This window comes from Acanthaster planci, linkage group LG01, assembly GCF_054643075.1.
Source record: "Acanthaster planci isolate LZ-2023a linkage group LG01, COTS_SCS, whole genome shotgun sequence".
Taxonomy (NCBI): Eukaryota; Metazoa; Echinodermata; class Asteroidea; order Valvatida; family Acanthasteridae; genus Acanthaster; species Acanthaster planci.
The window spans coordinates 28,969,655-28,989,487 of NC_141777.1; the positions used below are offsets into that span (position 1 = coordinate 28,969,655).

The 19,833-nt window shown below is 40.9% G+C and overlaps 1 protein-coding gene across 2 annotated transcripts in view; it reads right to left on the reverse strand.

Moving 5' to 3' along the window:
- Positions 1 to 19,833, reverse strand: part of LOC110985950 (homeobox protein Meis1-like) — a 52,129-nt gene that overhangs the window by 12,972 nt on the left and 19,324 nt on the right. The window contains exons 7-11 of one of the 2 annotated variants that reach the window (XM_022247455.2): positions 10,539 to 10,743; positions 9,652 to 9,800; positions 8,210 to 8,286; positions 5,184 to 5,242; positions 2,183 to 2,334 (exon numbers count right to left, since the gene is read on the reverse strand). In XM_022247455.2, coding sequence (XP_022103147.1) covers positions 2,204 to 2,334; positions 5,184 to 5,242; positions 8,210 to 8,286; positions 9,652 to 9,800; positions 10,539 to 10,743 — 621 coding nt within the window. In that variant the 3' untranslated portion in view covers positions 2,183 to 2,203. The remainder of the gene's footprint in view (positions 1 to 2,182; positions 2,335 to 5,183; positions 5,243 to 8,209; positions 8,287 to 9,651; positions 9,801 to 10,538; positions 10,744 to 19,833) is intronic. The other variant, XM_022247452.2, reaches the window with a different exon arrangement.

A 19,833-nucleotide genomic window follows, 5' to 3' on the forward strand; every position in this document is an offset into this window, starting at 1 on the left:
ACAAGGCAGTCTTTTTTCCATTTCTTCTAGAACTACACTAGAAACACAGTTTGGTTTAGACACAATTCTGAATTAACACCTGTGAAAACAAGTAAAAACAAATAGCACCTGTTAGCTATTCTTTAGGGTCATATGTGAATACTTTGGGATAGTTTTTGGACCACCATACACTTTTTAATCCATCCCACGATGCTGGTTCACATTTTCCACTTGAATTAGATGACTTCTAAAGAACTAACTGCACAATTATTACTCACAGCTTGTGCTACTGAATTCAATCTCAAACAACAACTCACTACCCCAGCCATCAAATTCTCTTTGATGCAGTAGACTTTCCATCCCAATACGACCAGCATCTGCACAAGAACAGTGCACATTTTTCTGACTAGGGAGAGAGATAATTTAGACAGATTGAGTGGTCAGGTTTGGGTAATAATGAGGGGGGAGCTATGCAACCATCCCTAGCAGCAAACTATTGATCAGCTGTCAGTCACTGCTTTCCCCCTATCCAAACCTTCATTAGAGGCTGAGCAGAGTACCGGGCAAAACATCTCCATGCCTTGTGCAAATATCACTCCAAAGCACAGCCAGTAAAAACTCTGCAGGCCTTGACGATATAGCACACACACACACAAAAAAACCGAGCGATGAGCAGAAACCCTTTACTGTGCAGTGGCAATGCAAAGGAAACGACAATGAAATCACTCAGGGATTTGTGATATTTGGTGAACCGTTTGATCACACTTAAAAATGTTTTATTTTTTCAGCCCCAAAGGAATATATATCTGTAAGAATATGGGCAAAACAAATGAAAGTAAATCTTTTCCAGGAGAAAAACAAAAATTGGTAACATTTTGCAAGAAGACACCAAAATACTCTGTGAACTTATTACCTGCAGGCATACACACCCAAAAAAAAATAATAAACACAGACATCAATCTACCACCAAAAATCACCATCACAACATTCGCAGAAAAATCCAAGAAAAAAAGAAATGCACAAGACATTCACTAACTAAAACTACAGGAGAACCTAAATAAAGAATATCAGAAAAAGAATGGGAGGAAACATGATTTGGGAATTCTTTCTTCAAAGTTTGCAGCTTAACTACTTGGTAAAAACTGAGGAATTCTGACAAACTCTTCCAAAAATAAAATCCCAATTTTTTTTTGGCTTTTTTGGTGTTTTTGTTTCCCTTTCCCGTTGTTCTAACTGATGGGTTGTGTGGAATACAGGTTTGGTAGCCTGCTCCTAACTGCCACCCGAGTTCCTCATGTAAGCTCCAATTGAACCACAGTAAACAATGTTGTGGGATAGTAATTTGTGAGCATATTTCCCCACTGTCTTTCTTACAGACACAGCCAAGAGGGAATTGTTTAATTAAAGTAATTCACAGCACCGTTACCGGATTTTAAACAAAGAGTGACACCTTTTGAAAGAAAGGGGAAAGGTACTAAATCCAGACTATAACAGTGAAATTTCATTTGTATGTCAATGATCTTACACTAAAATGCAACTTTTCAGGAGATATTTGCAAATTAAATTGCAATGCAGTAAGTAATGTTTCAAAGCTATGCAAGCTTTCATTTCAACCTTTACCAAGCAGTGATTTTGAGCAGGTTTGTCAATGATTTTTATGCAGGCAGGGCTACCTACTCGAACACAAAGGACCTTTTTAAAGAGGGGCCAATCCTCAACACAAAGTAAAGATGCTATTCAAAATGGAAAGTCCCAAAAGTTGAAAATTACCTGCAGACAGACGCAACTAACAGTGGCACCTGAATACTGTTTGAACAAGTCCACACGACTACAATACTCTATGCATGACTGGTACAACTGTATACATGTACAAGCTTCAGTGAGTGCGAATAGACACTATCTTCTGCATGCAATCATTTTACGCTCACAAATGCCCGAGTAGGATCCTCACAGATCCATACGCTGTCGGTCGGCAGGCTATATGAGTAAAGCCTTCTGAAGCAGTGTCTACTACATGTAATTCAAATGAATGACGAGTGAAACATTTCACCAGACACAAGGCACAGCAGTCCTTCAGTTCTTTTGAACATAGCAAGAAATAATACCTCTGCATGTACATGTACATATATAAAATAACACACTATACCACCATCTACACATGTAAGTAGAGCAGAAATAAGAGATATCACAAGTATAAAACAACCTTTTTGGGGGGGGTTTGGTCTCAATACAGATGGTGATCGGAGTAATCGCCAGGGGGTGGGGGTCGTAGGTGCATCTGTTGCGCGTCCATCACAAATCCCCCCATAGGTTGGCTATCGGGGCTATAGGCAGACCCACCAGACATTCCTGGAACTGTAGAAGGGAAAAGAAACCAACCCCAAAAACCCAACCAAAAAAAAAAAAAAAGCCCACTTAGTACAAAAACTCAAGACCAAATTGTTTGAAAAATTAAACTACAATAGTGATCAACTCGAACAAATAGGGCAAGAAAAATTGCGACAGTCAATATTGTCACGTCGAACAGGATGGCCAAATGTTACAAGTACACTTGAACCTTTGCTCCTGTTTGAGTGAAGGCTGATGGAGTCCCTATACACGTGTTATCGCAGGATCAAGTTGCAGAGCAGAAATGGGGCATAACCTCAAGGGCATGGGACCTGGGGGAGGATCGCACAGGTAATGACTAGCTACCCCCTCTTCCTCCTAAGACTAATCTTGACATCTTGGCCAAAACACTTATTGTATGCCTCCTTCCCATCCCACCCCTCCCCTCCCCCCACATTGGCCAGATAAACCGGCCCTGGCACACTGAGGCACCGCCAGCTTTCCCTTGTGTTTTAGGCTGACAAGTGTGTGAGTGAACATGCACTGCATCCCAGCGTTTCTTGACAGCAATCAAACCTGGGGCAACCTTACTCTCAACTCTTGCAGTAACTCACTTGTGAAGGGAAGTATGCAGGGATGCCAGCCAGGTTCTTAACCGGAACCTGAAATGGAAGGCCAGAGAAACCTCCATATGCCCTGCTAAGGCCTGGAATTAGCCAAACCATTTGAATGATAAGAAGCCTAATATCAGACTTTTGTTGGCGAACTGGCATCCCTGACGATAACTGAGCAACTGGCTGATGCAAGCTGCTGATTTCTACTTGTCACTGGTTGTAGATCTAGCGGTTAGAGCACACTGCATTTTAAACGTTCTTTTTTCCTGGAACTTCTCATTAGCCAATTAATGAGGATGACACTGCTAAACGATGGTCGGCACAAGAAAAGCTTGGGCACCATTTCCTTAATGGGCACCATTTCCTTTAATGGCTATAACACTTTCTTGGAAGATTGCGGCAAGACTGAAATCCAAACGCAACTGGAGAAAGTTGCAAGGTTTAATTATTCTAAGATCCTTGGAAATGGTCCCTGGGGAGGATATGGATGACAAAACAACTCTTTAACAAGCCCTACATGTGTGGGAGTGATAGGAATGTACACCAAATGAATCACTTTCCTGTCCGACTACATGTATGTTCACATATACAAAACATCTCTAGACATACAGTACAACACACAACACGATCAGTCTAAAACAGGTCGGGGCCAACCAGAAAATGCCCACACACTGGCACGCACTGGAAATCCATGCTAGTCTGACATGGATCCCAAATGTGAATGAGTAATTCTGATTATCAGTGAATTCAGTCAGTTTAAAAAGTCCCGTTTGAACAAAATGGAGGCGTACATACGGTGTATCCTCAGCCTGCATGAATTTATGGAATGTGAAAAGGTGGTTTTGAGTTCTGGGGTGCCCTGTAGGCCATGCTCTAACGTGCTTTGTTGTCTAACAAAGCAAACACTAGGCATGCCTGGATAAATGATGTTGAAGCCCCATTCGTCAACCCTGATCCCGTTCAGAGTCAGTAATGATGTTACCTTTGTGAACTTCCTTTGAAGGGAACCACAATAATGCAGTAGAATATTTTTCATGTGTTAATGTCAATCATCACTATGTTAACAAAGATGCATTACATTTTGCCCTTTTTTGCAAACCCTGCTGTGCCAGCAGCGTCACAAACTGAAAAGGGTTTTTCAACACTACTCATCTAGTAACGCTGCCAAGAATAGATTTTGCAACTGTCACTTCCTTTTTTGATTTTTTGGATTCAAAAACTGGGCCTTAACAGACCATTTCAGAGATGACAAACAAGTACCTCTGTCCAGGACACCGCCAACCATTATTTACATACTGAGAAGCAGCCACATTAATGTCCAAGCAAAACACTTGATAAAGATGGAGCAGCAAGTATGGTTTCTATTTTACCTGTTGCGACACAAACCACACTGAATTACATGTCTAGGCGAGAGCAGTGGCTATTTCCTCTCTGAGTAAGGCCGCTCAAATTGTGATATACACCAGCCATTTTTCGGTGCTTGGAACAATGTGAGCTAAGCCATGTGGAATATTTCTTCCAGGTGTCTGCCCCAGGATACACATGAAAACTTTTAAACATAATGAGAATTATTCGTGAGTGTTTTGTCACCACAAGTCAGGCATTTTCTCTACAGCCACGGTGACCGGGTTAGGAGAAACGGTTAGAAGAGGTACAGTTGTGGTCACTAGTTTACATACGCTTAGACTGGAAATGTTAAATTACAAGTCTAAGGCTAACTGATTCTTGCCAAGTTTATCTTTTTCTCAAAAAGATCTGTCAGCACATTTCCTCTATCTCAATAAACTTCTAAATAAAACATTGGAGTAGAAGTGTTGATTGATCAGATATATAAAAAGAATGGTAGCCAAGAACAGCTAGACTTTAAATTGTAATTAAAAACTTTCAGTCAAAGCATACGTAAACTTATGACCACAACTGTACTTATATGTAGCACAATGCACAAAGTCAAGATGCTGGATGTGGGTTCAATCAGATCATGACAGGCAAACCTCTGATGATGGCATTTTTAGGTGGCTGAATATGGTTGTCTAAGGGACTGCACTGGCAGGTTTCAATCCTCGTGCCACTGCACTACCAAAAAAAAAACCACCTTGGATACAGAACTCACTGTACACTATCATCAGCAGGCATTTTGCAGGAAGGAGGGTTGACAGAATGAGAACGGGCAGCATTGGCCAATGAATTGACGTCACAGCTGAACTGTATCCGGTCCCGTGCCATGCATGATCTGGATTAGCATACTGCAAGTCTGTCACTCACCTGCACGGTTGGATTGGTCTATCATTGGTTGGACTATCCTGCGTCGGGCATTGATGAACCTACAGAAGTAATGTTAAAAACAGGAAGACAAAAAATACTGGGTGATTAGTCCTTCATGCCTGCAACAACTGCAGTGCCTGGACAAACAGCTAATGGATAAGAACACTTTTAGGGCATTCTATCCTATAACACAGATATAAACAAGGAAAGACTGAGCCATCAGTGTCTTGATGTCATCATGCAGGGAGAGCAGCCATGTTCCCACTGGACATTTAACTTCCATGACCTCATGGAGACTTTATGCTTATCACCCATGCATTCTCGTTTGCACTTTTTTTACACAAGCAGAATCAATCAATAAATTAATCCATCAAAAGACATTTATAAAGTGCCAAAATCAGTTTGCTCTAAGGCGCTGATGAGGCACTAAATGAAGAATGACTGATGGAACACCTAATGAAACAGGTGAGTTTTAGGAATGTCTTGAATGTATGCAGAGAGGTTGGTGGCTCCGGTGTGTTCTGAAAGCTTGTTCCAGATTCTGGGGCCATGAACAGAGAATGATCTATCAGCGACCAAAAAAACACAAAGGGTCCTCGGCCCAACAAAGTGCAGTGAACAAGAAGTTGAAGACTGAAGTTGCCTCTGTTGAGAACTAACTAGGAGCATGTCCGTGATGTAAGCAGGGGCTCCTTTCCAGCAAGCTACATAAAGATGAGACTGAAGACTTTTGTAGCTGTGCGGTTGGAAGCCAGTGTGATTTAATAAGTTCAGGAATGATGGAGTTGAGGTTCTGTTCGTTTCACATTATTCAGCGGCAGATCACTGAACATTTTTTCAACCTCTTCAGTTTCTCACTGAAATCAATCACAAGGCTATTACGGTAGTCCAGTTGTGATGTCACTAGAGTTAGTTCTTCATGCATGGTTAGTCACATATGGATACAACCAAATGTGGCCGCGATGTTGAGGTTACCTTTATATGCTTACAGTAGTCAGCTAACACAATATGAGTGGATACCTTAACCAACCGAAATATTGTAGGTTGATAAGTGTGACTAACCACTTGCTGCCGGGTGGATTTTTCTTGAGCAAGACAAGATGCCGGCTCTTTTCAAGATTTTCCATTTTCAAAATTCTTCAAAAATTCATCATTTCATTTAATGGCCATTTCTACCTAAATGAAGGACTCTTTGGGCACTATTCTAAAGCTGACAGGTAAAATTCATTGACTCCTGAATATTTCAGCCAGGCCTGCAGCCTTGGAAAAAGAGCCCAGATTGTGTGGTGTTATGTAAGATTCTTTTGTTCGGGAAAACAGTACAGTGCACTGCTGACCTCTTTTCAATAGGGGCCAGATTAGCGTGCAGCGGTGCTGTGTGGTTCATGGCTGCGGTGGTGGAGAGCTTTTGTCCCCGGTGGTAATCCGCTCGCTCTAAATGCCTCAAACCGCGGTATGCTGTTTCAAAACAAGGCTGGATATCTCCACTACTGAGAGTGAAAAAATGTAGGTAATGCTCAGCAGCTCAGTCTTTTGTGCTGAGCACGGGTTTTTGTTATAAGGCCCAACTCTTTTGTCCCAGTTCTGCATATAAAGCTTATGTACTCAAAAACGGGTCGCCCGGCAGGAAGTGGTTAAGATGCCAAGAAATGGAAGGACAATGTCCATTTTACTGGGAAAAAGATTTTTTTTCTGAATGCCATTCCTCATATTAGGGGTTGGGCAACTAGGGCAGAAAAGCCAAGCTGACCAACACAATCAAATTACGAGCACCTTCAAAAAGGCAGGTGCTTGACAAACAAGTACCCGAGTTCAGCTGTCTCTCCCCAATATTATATCACGACATACATCAACGTACAATACCCTGGATATTTGACAATAGTCCAACAGCTTGCAGGAAGTCGCTAATTGGAATGGGACACATTCACAGCTCCCCATTACATCACCTCCAAAATCCCCAGCAACTTTGTGACAGATTTGATATCCCCCTTTAATCAATAGTGCGTTTGCTCAAAGCCTTGAACACTTGGCTCTGAGTAGCAATAAGCTTGGCCTAGGAAAAATGTTTTCCACTAGAAGAGTCTGAAATTGTTCAATGCTGGTGCAGTTCTGAATACACTTTTTGAATTGACAAATTGTCCTCCCACTGCAAAAAGTTGCATCTCAGTTTCAAGCAGTTTTCAGAACAATGCATAAATAGGTTTGCGGCCTCATGGCAAATTTTTGTGCCCAATTAAATGAAAGGTCCCTGTAATATCTTTAAGTAAATCTGACTAAAACTTCAGGAAAAAAACCTGAATTTCACAAAATTTGCAGTTACGACGTTTTTGCACTGGCGTGATGAAATACCCGGAAAAAAATCCACTTTAAAATGTGGAATCAACAAGAATAAACACTGAAACAACTTCCGCATTCTTTCATTTTTACCTCTCATATATTTTAATCTTTGACTTCATCTTTTTACTGACTTTACTCTCTTTTTTCAGACAGGTAATATGACTCAATTCAGCAAAATGATTTAGAAGACACCAGGGCTGGTTTCTGACTTCAAGCATGTTTTATTGAACAAGGAGCAAATGGAGTTTCTCCGGCAACAGCCTGTGAAGATTGTTTCCTCAGTCGGTATCTGCAAAGACACCTGGCTGGTGTATCAAACAATGCATTAAAAAAAAACTCAGATGCCAATTACGGATTTGTGGAATCAGACCACATATGTCATCACTGTCAGTTCTCTTTACATTATTCATGCTCATCTTCGTGTTAGTCACAGAAGAGATTAGCACTCGTTTGTCGAATCATAAGAATTACTGCCAAGTTCATCAGGATCCCCCCTCCAAAAAATCATCCTGAAGGCATTTCAAACTCTTTCACAAAATTTGAGAGAAAACTGTTGCGACAGATAAGATGAGGGGACCAAGTGATTGAGCAGTCAGAGCTGGTGTCTAATCCATTACCCTGTCATGCGCCAGGTACAATTATCCCCGCCCTGGACCAACAGGCTCATATGCCACGGTCGCGCAACTCACCAGTTGTTGACTTGTAGGATTGTCAGGCCCGTGTCTTGGGCTAGCTGTTTCTTCTGCTCTTCTGACGGGTAGGGGTGCTGTTTGGGAAGACAAACAGTAAATGCAAAGTCATGAAAAGAGAGCGATTCTGACTTGACAAGGGGGGACAAACTGCTGCGAGCCGCTGGCTTCACCGTCAGCTGTGTGTTACTCAGCAATCACACTCACCCAATCTGTTTACTTTTATAAAATTACCAGACACTTACATGTACACATCTAAGACACACACATCAAACATTGTCAAACACTGCTGGTTGAAGAACATGCTAAATGACAATGACAGGAAAACAAGTAACTGACACATGCTTGTCGTGTGCGACTATGACAACAAAAAGTCTCTGTAGAAAGCGACAAGTCTTTGCAAGCAGCACTCAGTGTACGTGGTGTACACACGTAGCTCTTCCAACAATACCACGGTAATATTCCATGTTTCATTGTCTGAGACATCCTGATACTGTAGATGAGCAATGCCTTCAAGGTAATCCAAATAATGTTCAAAACTCTGGCAGAGTTTGTGACTTTCACACTCTTTGACAAGTAAACTCGTAAGCAGTATCGCATTTCTGCCCAAGGAATGCAATGTCACTGTAGTGAATACTGCAAACGCCGTCTTTGCATCTTGTCTGACAGGGTGAGACGTCCACCTGCCCATCTTTTCAATTGCAAGGGCCTAAATGAGTAGAGGGACACTCTCAGAGAGACTTGCCCTCATCTCAAAGAAGAAACAATATCCCAGTTACTACACACCACAGACACATCTGTCTCTTTGCATCTTGAGGTTTCTTTGACAGAGGAATATCTGGGACTAACTTATGTTGGGCAGGTAGACCATCCAAGAGTGTTAAAGAAAATTCCCGTATGCACTCCCTAATAAAAACACCTATGGAGAGCTTAAAGACAGTGCACGTTCCCAATGTTATCCAAATAAAGAGGTCTTTCTTCTATGTAACGGGTCAACACGTCAATGGGTCGGAAACTATGCAATACACTGCCAGCTCCCGCACTTCAAAAATGGCAAACGATACATCAAAAGAATGAAATCAATTAGACTCAATGACTTGAAGAAATTTTTTTGACTGATCATAGTACCCCATGACAGAGAGTAGCAAGAATTGCTTGTGTAGTGAAGACAAAGTACAGTAATTTACAGCCAGTCATGAGTGATCATCATGTAGCAGAGTTGTGCAATGTCAACGTTTTTGTACCATGCGGTGTATTTCAACTCAAGTCCCAAAGCAGTGCCTGAGCATTACTGTGATTCAATCCTACCAGAAACTGTTTTGAATATTGGTGAAACAAAAACAATATTCCCTTCAAAAGCACTCACTACAATGACCCGTGTCATGCTTTGGCATAAGAAGCAAAGCCAGATTGGACAGGCCATGGAATGCCATTCGACTTACAGTGAGGTGCTGGAAAAGCCACGCCCTCATGATGTTAGTGGCTGACTTGGGGAAGATGCCTCGTTTCTTCTGGCGTTTGGCAGCTCTATCATCATCGTCATCTTCCCCGGTACCCTCCCCCGACCCCAGACTGTTGTCTAGGCCGCCATCTGCAATTGCAAGAATGGGGGATGATCAGAGCAACACGGAGCATGACAGTGCAACATCATCACCAGATAATGTAACATTAGTAGAAAGACAGCTCACTGCTATTCAGGTATGGGCAGGAAAAGAAGTTTTATCATTTCAAAGCAGTGTTGCTGAAGTGACTACCGTCTGAACTCGTTCAAGCTGTGTGAATGCTACCTGCCAATATTTATTGTCAGAAGTGACAGACAGGTTTAATAAAACAGCACTCGCAAACACAAGCAATGGAGGCCACATGTAACTGAACACTGATGCTCAAGTGTCTACAGCTCACTGGCAACAGGGTTCAAACTCAGTTTGCCACAGATGGCTGACAAAGAATTCTGAAACTTTGTTAATCTTCGGGCCGATTGAGAAAATCTCTATGGAAAGACTAAGTTTGAAAATAAAACAAACTTCAATCAACCACGGTGTCTAATACCTAACAACTATTGGTTCACGAAAATTCCATGCCCCCAGCAGACAAAAAACACAAAACACTGTCACTGAAGGACAAATGACAGAGGAATTTCACCACGGAACAATGCCTGGGTGATAGTCATGTGACGGTTCAAGGGTTTGAGCATAACTCAGTTGGCAAGTGGTCATGTAGGCACTGCGACCTGCCTAGACTCGGTCGAATGGGCAAAACAGCACCACCTGCGGATTGGACACAGCAATGATGAACCTGAATTAACCGAGCATATTCAAAGTTCCTTTACCTGTCTCACTGTTGTTGTCCCCAGAATGCATCTGCGCCACCATGTTCGTCAGCGGTGTGTCCGACCCTGCATTGGAGTGAGTGTCATCTGGCGGCTGCTGGCTGTGGCTGCCCAGCGGTAAGCTGCCTGAGTGCTGGCTGTAGTTGCTGCTGGGCTGCTGCATGGACGGGGTCACAGCTCCCTGGGTGGGTGGGCCAACTGAGCCCTGAAGTAGTTGTACAGAAAGGAGATAATTTATGGAAATTAGCAAAAATGCTCTTATGCGGCAGCAGGCCAGGTGTTAGTCAAGCTATGCCCATAACACACTACAAAATGTGGATTGCGGTCACCAGTCAGACTTACATTACATAAGGATGGAGGCTAGCCAGTGCAGTGGTACATCTAGAGCAGTGCAGCCATTGCAACCCCCTTCATTTATTTTCTTCCTTTTTTTAAGATCTTTCTTTGATATCAAGGGATTTTGCTTTATCATTTACTCTTAACTAGTTATTTATTGACTTTAAATGCAAGAATGATTCTAAAATATGCCTGACTCCTATTTTCAGGTTCACCTCCGACTGGCATCCCCCTCTCCCCTTCTTCATAAATGCTGGATACACCACTTCCAATGCAGATAGAGCTCAACAGTATTTGAGTAGTATTTCCTTTGATGTTCACCGAGTTCAACTTTTTGACTTTTGAAAAGTTTCATCGACTGAACTGAAAATGAGGGCCTTCCAGAATGCAGACATAACTTTCATATGGCTCTCCTCCAGTGCTGAGCCAACCACGTCTGCAATGACGTCTCTGCCGCAAATATCATCAACTGTGAATCTATATAACCCCAGAAATTTGGAAAAGTTATCTCAGCACCTGTGTCTGTTGTGGGAGAAACTGTTACAATTATAACATCGCATTACGCTTACTATGTGGCAAGTTTACCTATCTCCAACATTCAAACAATCTCTCTCGGCTGTAGAGACCAAAAATGCAGGCCCGTTGCCTGACCAGAGACTGGAGGGGGTTCATCAAACCAAAAAGGGGAACTTTTGGCACCGTGAACACATATTTTTATACAAAGGCCTATCACAATGAGCTTTGAAATACAACATTGAAAAGTTGCATGTCACAAGCCAAAGGTTGCATGTAAGACTTGTACACTGTAGTTTTCAATATTGAATAAAAGTAACAAAAATACATTGATTTCAAACCCTTTGAAACACCTGAAATGTGGGTATTTGCTGAACTTCCTGACGGTACATATGACTAGAGATTGACACATTAATATGCAGAACTGTGGTCACCTTGAGCTTGAGAATCAAAATATAAGCCGTGGCTTGTATGACGAATAGTACGGTACATGTAGTACACAAAAAACTGACCACAAACAAACGGAACTCAGAAGCGAGCGGGGGGTGGTTGGTTTGAACCCCTCGAACCCCCAAGTCTATGGGCCTGAAATGGAAAATTCATAACTATCGTCACTTTTTATTCCTTTTATTCCTAAAAACTTGGAAACGTCACCATCTCCTTTTTTCATTGTTTGCCAAAGCAATAAAAACAGATGCCCTCAATGAAATTTGTTTGCTGAAGGCAGCACACCACTTTTTTCCCCTCTGTAAAGCTTGGGGCATCTACCCTAAATAATAACGTGGCTTTCTTTTTTTTCTAATCCTGTAAATAAGTAACCATCTGTTAACGAGTCATCAATAATTCATAAAGCGACTTATGTTTGTGTGCAGCAGGCGTAACCATTCTCTGTCCTCTAGAATGTTAATTAGTAACATTATACTGGCAGATCCCACGAGCGGATCAATCATGAACGGTAAGGAAAGCTGTGATTGCATACAACTGAGTCCTTCCAACCCAAACATCCAGTTCAGGTTCATGAATGAGTACGCAATTTTAGGATTTCGAAAAAGAATGGTTTCTCAGCAAGGACAGGTACCATCTTATAAAAACTGTGAAAGGTGTAGCTCATGTTAGATACCCTTTGAATCAGAAATTTACTTTGTAAAATTCACACCACGGAGCATTCACCTGATCACGTACTGTACTCTGACAATTACCCCCTAGATTTTAAGGTATTTGGTGATTATGATCTCTAGACTACAAAAGAAATCAAATGTCCCACATATATTTCCCTTGGGAAATATTCAAGAAAAAGAAATGTGACGGTGGACATTGCCATGGTCACCAGGGTGGATTTTTATGGCATTTACATTCGCTTGAACTGGTATTTAGTTCAAGTCCTGGGATTACAGGGTTCTTCCCTGGAGCAGCAAAGAGCACCCTCAATCATTCAAACAAAGCGAGGAAAGGTCAAAAGGTCAAGGTTCACTTGATCCCCCAAGCTCCTGGCCACCTCAATCATAGTGCTGTCATTTTCCCTATGCACCGGGAAACATTATAAACATGCTTTTCAAAAATGCTCACTTTGGAGTGAGAAATGTAAAGCTTTTTACTGCTTTCATACCAAGACCACCTTTCTTCAACTAAAACAGCAAAATTGTTTTCATCCTTAGTATCTTTTTGAAAAAAAAATTTAAGCAGAAATGCAGAATTCAGAGCTACACAATCAATTATCTGTAAATTCCATATAACTGTTCAACATGCCGGTAGTATAACACAAAATCATATATGCACATGTATGACTTAATATTTGAATGAGTTGTGAAGTTAAAACTGTAACTGCACGGTAAAACATACTTTTTTCAAATGATTGTCCCATTTTAGGATATAAGGACCACATGGTAATAAGAAGCTAGTGTTTGTAAGTTTTTTCAAAATTTCAGCAGATATCTTGTTTTGCCTTTGCTTCACGTCTTCGAGCCAGCTGGCATAGTCATTTAATTTTATCAGTGGGAAAACATTTTCCAAGTGTCAAACATTTTATTTTGATGGATGATGGAATCCGTGGGTGAAGATTTACCCAATGACGCATTCTACGCTATTTGTAACCCACTCTGTAAAAATGAGTCTTAAGTCACCAGAGCCACTTTTTGAGTTTTCATTTGTATTGGAAAGAGCAAATTGAGTTTTGATATATCACTCAGATTAGCATCATGATGAAAGTGGATACTCCATGGTGACAAATGCTGTGGGTTCCTTTTACTCCAAAGTAACTCTAGCGACTTAAGAATCATTTCACAGTGGGTCACTTTTCGCCATAATACAAAATGTTTATGAGCATGTTGCCATTATGGCTCAATTGTACAGAAGTACGTCTTCCTGCAATGCAGTGTAAAAATCTACAGCATGATCAACTTCATGCCTGGCATAATCTCATCATTCCAAAAGTCCTTCCAGCCCGTCCCGCTGTTTACCCTTTTCCATCTTTTTCTATGGGAACATTATTTGATAAAATCACCTGCGAGCCTCAATGCATTCACCTGGAGGAAAGCAGTGTGTTCAGCCATTAGGCAATTGTCCGATTAGTGAGCATGTAAGTGCGGTTCAATGTTAGCCCATGCATAATTACAATTTCCATCGACTGGAGTCGCTGACTGATAGACGTTTTATTGAATTATGCACAAACCTGGCATTTTCACAGTTGGGTGCGCATACGCACAAAATTTGTGGAAAGAATTTGACAAAATATCGAAAGTGATGGATAAATGACATGTCTTCGGTTAAGAAAATAAAATAATGAAAATGGCAAAGAGAAACAAAGGAACGCAAAAAGCAAAAAACATGGTTGACTATGCAGTTATGGTACCTTTGGGTTTTAGGGATTGTAGTCATGCATGCTGCCTTTTTCAAGCCATTCTATGTTGATACAAAAAGCCAGAGAGTTTTACAAGTACAAAAACTGGATAATTCACGTGGTTTATTCCAGTTTTATGTTTGAGGTATACACAAGAGGATCTGAAACATACACATTTGAAATCATCTGTGCATTTTACTTTTCATGCGCTTAATAATAATAAACCAGTATGTGAACACGTGATGCACTGACCAGCGAATTGACAATGCCAAGAAATCCTAAGGCACCAAAATACTGTAGAAGCGTATTTAAGAAATTCCTCTTCTTCGTGTATCAATATTTTTCCAAACAAAATTCTTAAACTCAACATGCAACAAAATCCCCCAAATCCGGCAGTTTCTTTGTCCTCTCGCGGCCCATGTTTAACCTGACAAACATCCACCATATGCCTGCCCATTTACACACAACAGGCCTTGCACAATACCCCACAATGGACTCCTTCTTGGCTTCAGACCCGACCACAGGATAATCTGCGGCTTGCTCTGTGTGGTTATGTGTACCCTATGCAAGGCTGTGTGTACTGCAGATTGACCTCATGGGGTCGTGTTTATTTTTGATGGATAGGTTTACATTGGATGGAGGCCCCATTTCTCCCCAGCTTTCACTAGGGATTGACTCAGAAAGGGAACAGGGAAATTCAACTGAGATTTCTTTTTTCCTTTCTCCTATTAAAAAAAGGGAGGGTTCAGATCTCGTCTTACTGGTACTTTCCTTTTTCAAATCCAATTCTGATCCTGAGGTTAGGGGCCTACTTGTACATACAAGACTGGCAGTGAGTTTGCCATTTGTAAACCCCTATCTAAATAAAGGAAACTGAATCAAAGCTCGCTGACAAACATTTCAGGTAAACTGCTGAATAACCACCCCACAGTAACAAAAGAAGCTTGCTGTTTATGTATAAGAAAACAAATAACCTTTGATCTTTCGGTAGGGGTGATTAATTTCAATGTGTCTTTATGCATGTACTTCCACATCTCGTCAGGACAGACCTATTTCTTTAAATTTAAAACAACACAAATTTATCTCGTCCAGTGGGATAAAAAGTACTTTTCGGATGTCCTGCTCCCAATTTTTCATCTCCGCATAAAGGCAATATTTATCTTGTCGGTGCATTAATCACATCTTTACAGAATAAATGATATTTGTGCATCGGTGGCTAGGATGATAAGGACAGATAAAGCTTTGCGTGTGATAATTTTTGTTCAAGGGGTATGCTCCGTTCGCTGTTGATTCTTCCAGATTCAGGACGATGGTATCTCAACAACAGTGAGAAGCTTTCACAATGCATCGATTATTGAACAAATTTAATAAAACCATCAACAACCATTTCAAGTGCTGTACAGCCATCAATGCTAACATCACTAGAAACGGGGTGGAAATTCTCATTTGAACACAGCTTTTGTTTGGAAACCATATAAAGAGGTTTTGAAATTGCAACAAAAAGAGACAGCAAATGGGCACACTTATCCATCTTGGAAATTACATTTTCAATGGAAAATGGATGATCTTCGAAAACAGAATTTTTATTTTCGAAGCCTGCTGTGTCCTTTATCCTAAATGTTCCTTCCTGACCTCAAAACACTAATTTTTAAAGATTTGTTATGATTACCTAGTAGTTTTTGTTCAGGGATAACAGTAACAGACTTCTGTTAGAAAGTTAGAAACATTTTCTGAGAGATAACTACATGTATAGTCCAGCTGTCTTTAGCTACATGCATGTTAAGAAACCAATAAAATAATGCAACCCTCAAAGTAACTATTTGAAATAATTCTTGTTCATCAATACCAATGTGTATAATCCTGGATATCCCTGTTTATGTATTGACCTGAACATGGATGCACAAATGCAATGCAAATTGGAATGTGGACTTACATTCATTCAAGTGCAAGTATCATGAAAAAACAATTACTCAGAAAAAAAAAGAGAGAAGATTTCCATCATACATGTACACACATGACTTTCTGGCAAATTTAAGTAAACGTGCATGTACATGTGCCGGTGTATGTATGCCCCAGCTTAGAAGTTAATCCCTTATTTAGCAAGACAAGAGTAGGCCAAAGCCCACACATGTTGCCAAGGAAACTCCTGGCCAATTAAAGACATTTTTTTTGCAGTCAGAGTGTCCCCTCATTTTCTCCACCTCCCTAGGCACTGACCCCAACTTTCACTTTCCTGGCCAACCCTGTCTCGGGTGGGGTTGGAGGTAAAGGTCATTGGGGTCAGCTGGGAAAACACTGCGCTAGTCCACCACAAAAACCCACAAAAAAGCAACAGTAAAGAGAAACAGACTCATTTGACATATTTTTTTCTCCATCTATCATCACAGACTGTTTACTCAAGCTTAAAAAAAATTACATTTTTGGAAAGGCGCATAACAGAGAATTTTTTTTTTTTTACAAAACTGCAATTGGTGCAGATATTTCTGAATGCTGTACAGAACAGTTCTTGTTTTAGGAATGCCAATACATGTTGACAACACAATGAATAATTGAATCTTTCAAGTGAAATGGAGACAATGCATTGAAAGAAGTTTGCCAAATCAGATACCAATTAGGCTGTGCCTGTAAACAGACAATACCAAGCAGGACCTCTTTCTAATTGGGAAAATGTTTGCAGCAAACAGTAATGCAAAAGCAACTGTGCCATTAATGATTCACAGCTTGTACTTTTTTAGTAATTCATTTACATGAATTCAATTAAATTGAACATGCATTCATGTTTATCTTATTTCAGTGAGGGGAGAATTCAATGTATTACCCCCATTCCCATTTTAATATTTATTGCAGAGCAGAATTGCTTTTCAATTTTTAATCCCATTATAAATTTGTTTTTCCTTTCCGCCATTCACTTCTTTCAACTGTGCAACGTTAACAAAGACAACATTTTGCTCCAGTAGACTGCAGTGATGTGTCTGCGCCCAAAGCACTAGGTGGCAGCCCTGGATTATTAAGGGGGAATATTGCTACGTGCACTCAGAAAATTAAAGCTGAGGGGAAAAAAATGCACTGTGTATTCTGCCTGCATCCACTTGCCGCCTAAACACAAACAATGGGGCTGAAAATAGATTAAAATCTGCCGGTATATCCGCGTTTGTATTCACAGGGCAACCATGCATTATATACAAGAGGCTTTCCTTTTTTTTTCTGATCTTGATCTCCCTTTTTTCCTCCTCTTTCACCTCCCCCCCCTGAAGAGGACAGCACTGAGATGCATGCATGAGTGCAGGTACGGCAAGCCTTCTTCGCCGTGGTTGTGGCGCGAAGGCAGCTTCTCCGGAGGTCAGAGCAAACACTCTCTCATCGGCACCCCCATCAATCAAACCGGTGCCATTAGCGGTTCCAAGCAGCTTCAGTCATGCTGCCTTTGCACGCACAATCATCAGCTCCCCCCCCCCCCCGGAAAAATATAACAAATACAAATGCTAATATTCCGGTGCGGGGAGGGAAGAAAATCACTTTTTTTGGGAGGGGGGGTTGGCATTACAATACCGATAGGTGCAGCGCGGCAATAGGCTTTTAACAATGATTTCTCAAGTTTAATCCTTCAATTTTACCTCCACATACAATGGAGATGTTCTGCTCATGCTCCCATGGATCTGACGATGGTTTGTTCGTATCTGCCTGAGTACAGTACACAAAAGGTGGCCCCCTGTATTCAGACACTCTTAAGTATACTTTCTTTTTCGGGGGGGAGGGGGAGGCAAGTTGGGACGAGGCAGAAAATACAGCAATCAATTTTCAGTGAAGGTTTCTGATATTCAGTCCTCCAGTTTTACCCCTGTTAACAATGGACAAGGTCTGCTTATCCTCCTGTGGATCTGATGATGGTTTAGTTGAATTTGTTCATGTTTCCCAAGCCATGGAGCACAAACAGCTATCCCATGCACTCACACCCTCATTTAGCATGCCGTGATGCTTTCCCAATACTTTTTTTTGGGGGGGGGGATACTTATTACTATCCTTACTGAACAAAGTAATGGCCGTTAATGCCTGCTTTGGGATGTGATACCACAAACCCGGTTTGCTTTTGTGGTGACTCGCTTCGGCTCTCCAATTTAATCAGAAAGCACTGATGACGGAGTGAGTCACGAGAGGTGCTAGCACATCCATTATCGTGGTTACCACTGATGAAAACTCATTCCAAATTCAGCACTATCGTGCTTAGTTAATTTACAAAAAAAGATGTATAGAGATTATCGATCACGTCTGAGATAAGCACTGCAGGTCAAATGTCAAAGCTGTTCATCCTGTGAGTTTTTGAGAGATCTTTTTTTTACAGATAACATTCTTTTGAAAGTGATCAAATCTAACACACTTTGATAAAGACAACGTGCATGCCCCTTTGCATTTTTTTAAACAACAGAAATTATCCCAAAAACTAAAAAAGAAGAAATGTATTCTGTATATATTAAAACAGTTCGTGATAAAAGGTACTGCACTTTCTCTATCCAAAACGGAAATTTTGCCCCATTTATTATGAGAACGAAGTACAGGTCTGGAAATTTAATTACAAGCACGAGCAAAAACCCCAATTGACCAATTAAACGCATGCATTAATATCAATTGAAAGAAAATTAATGGCCATATATAAATGTCCAAGAGAAGAAAATCCCCATCCAACACAGTTTCGGGGGTTTTGTAATTACCCTCAATAATTATTCACAGCTTCCTAAGCGCAATGCCTCTTTATACATCTGCTGCATTCACATGGAGTCCTGACCAAAGTTCATGATATCTGTTAGATATATGTGGGTCGTCTGGTCCAAATAAATTCAGTCCCTTCAGTTTTTGAACTTTCAGCGCATATTTTTTAAAAGACAATAACATTACAACAGAACTCTGCACTCACTATCGGTAGTTCACTTACTATGGTAACTATATTTATACCAGCACTGAGGACAGTTTCCCTTCTTTGCCTTTGGCTTTTCATTCAGCGATGTCATTCAGTGAAATTTACTATCCTTTACACTGAGCTCATTTGAACATACATGAACATGTGTATTTACCATGGCATGACTTTCGTACTGGTAGCAGTAGGCTAAGGACAATATGCAATCCAAACAGTATCTCTTTCTGATTCATTCCCTGTGTTACTCTTGCTTATCCTGTATTCTTGTGAACTCACTGCTTCCAGCAATATGGAACTTTTCTCTTGTAAATTCCTGTGCCAGAGAAGCACTGTCAATGGTATACGTTTGTCAGGTTTCTCCAGTTTGCATACATTATGAATCTGTACACACCGATATCAGTGGCTTCTTCTTTGTGCCACTATGGTACTGCTGTATTTTTCACACATTCGCTGTTAAAAATTTCTAGGAATACCTTGGTGGGTCCCATTTTCAAAGTCATTGCTTATTGATCAATAGAATGATACACTAACCTACAGAGGTACTGGTACTAATATGTTCAGCTCTTTAGTGGATGCTCTGTATGCTATTTTCTACAGAGTACCCTTTTTTTCTTGTGTTTAAACAATCAAGATTGCACCAGCACAACTGTAATCCCATTTGTGTTTGATTTGTAACGCCTAAATGGACCAGTTCTTGGGAG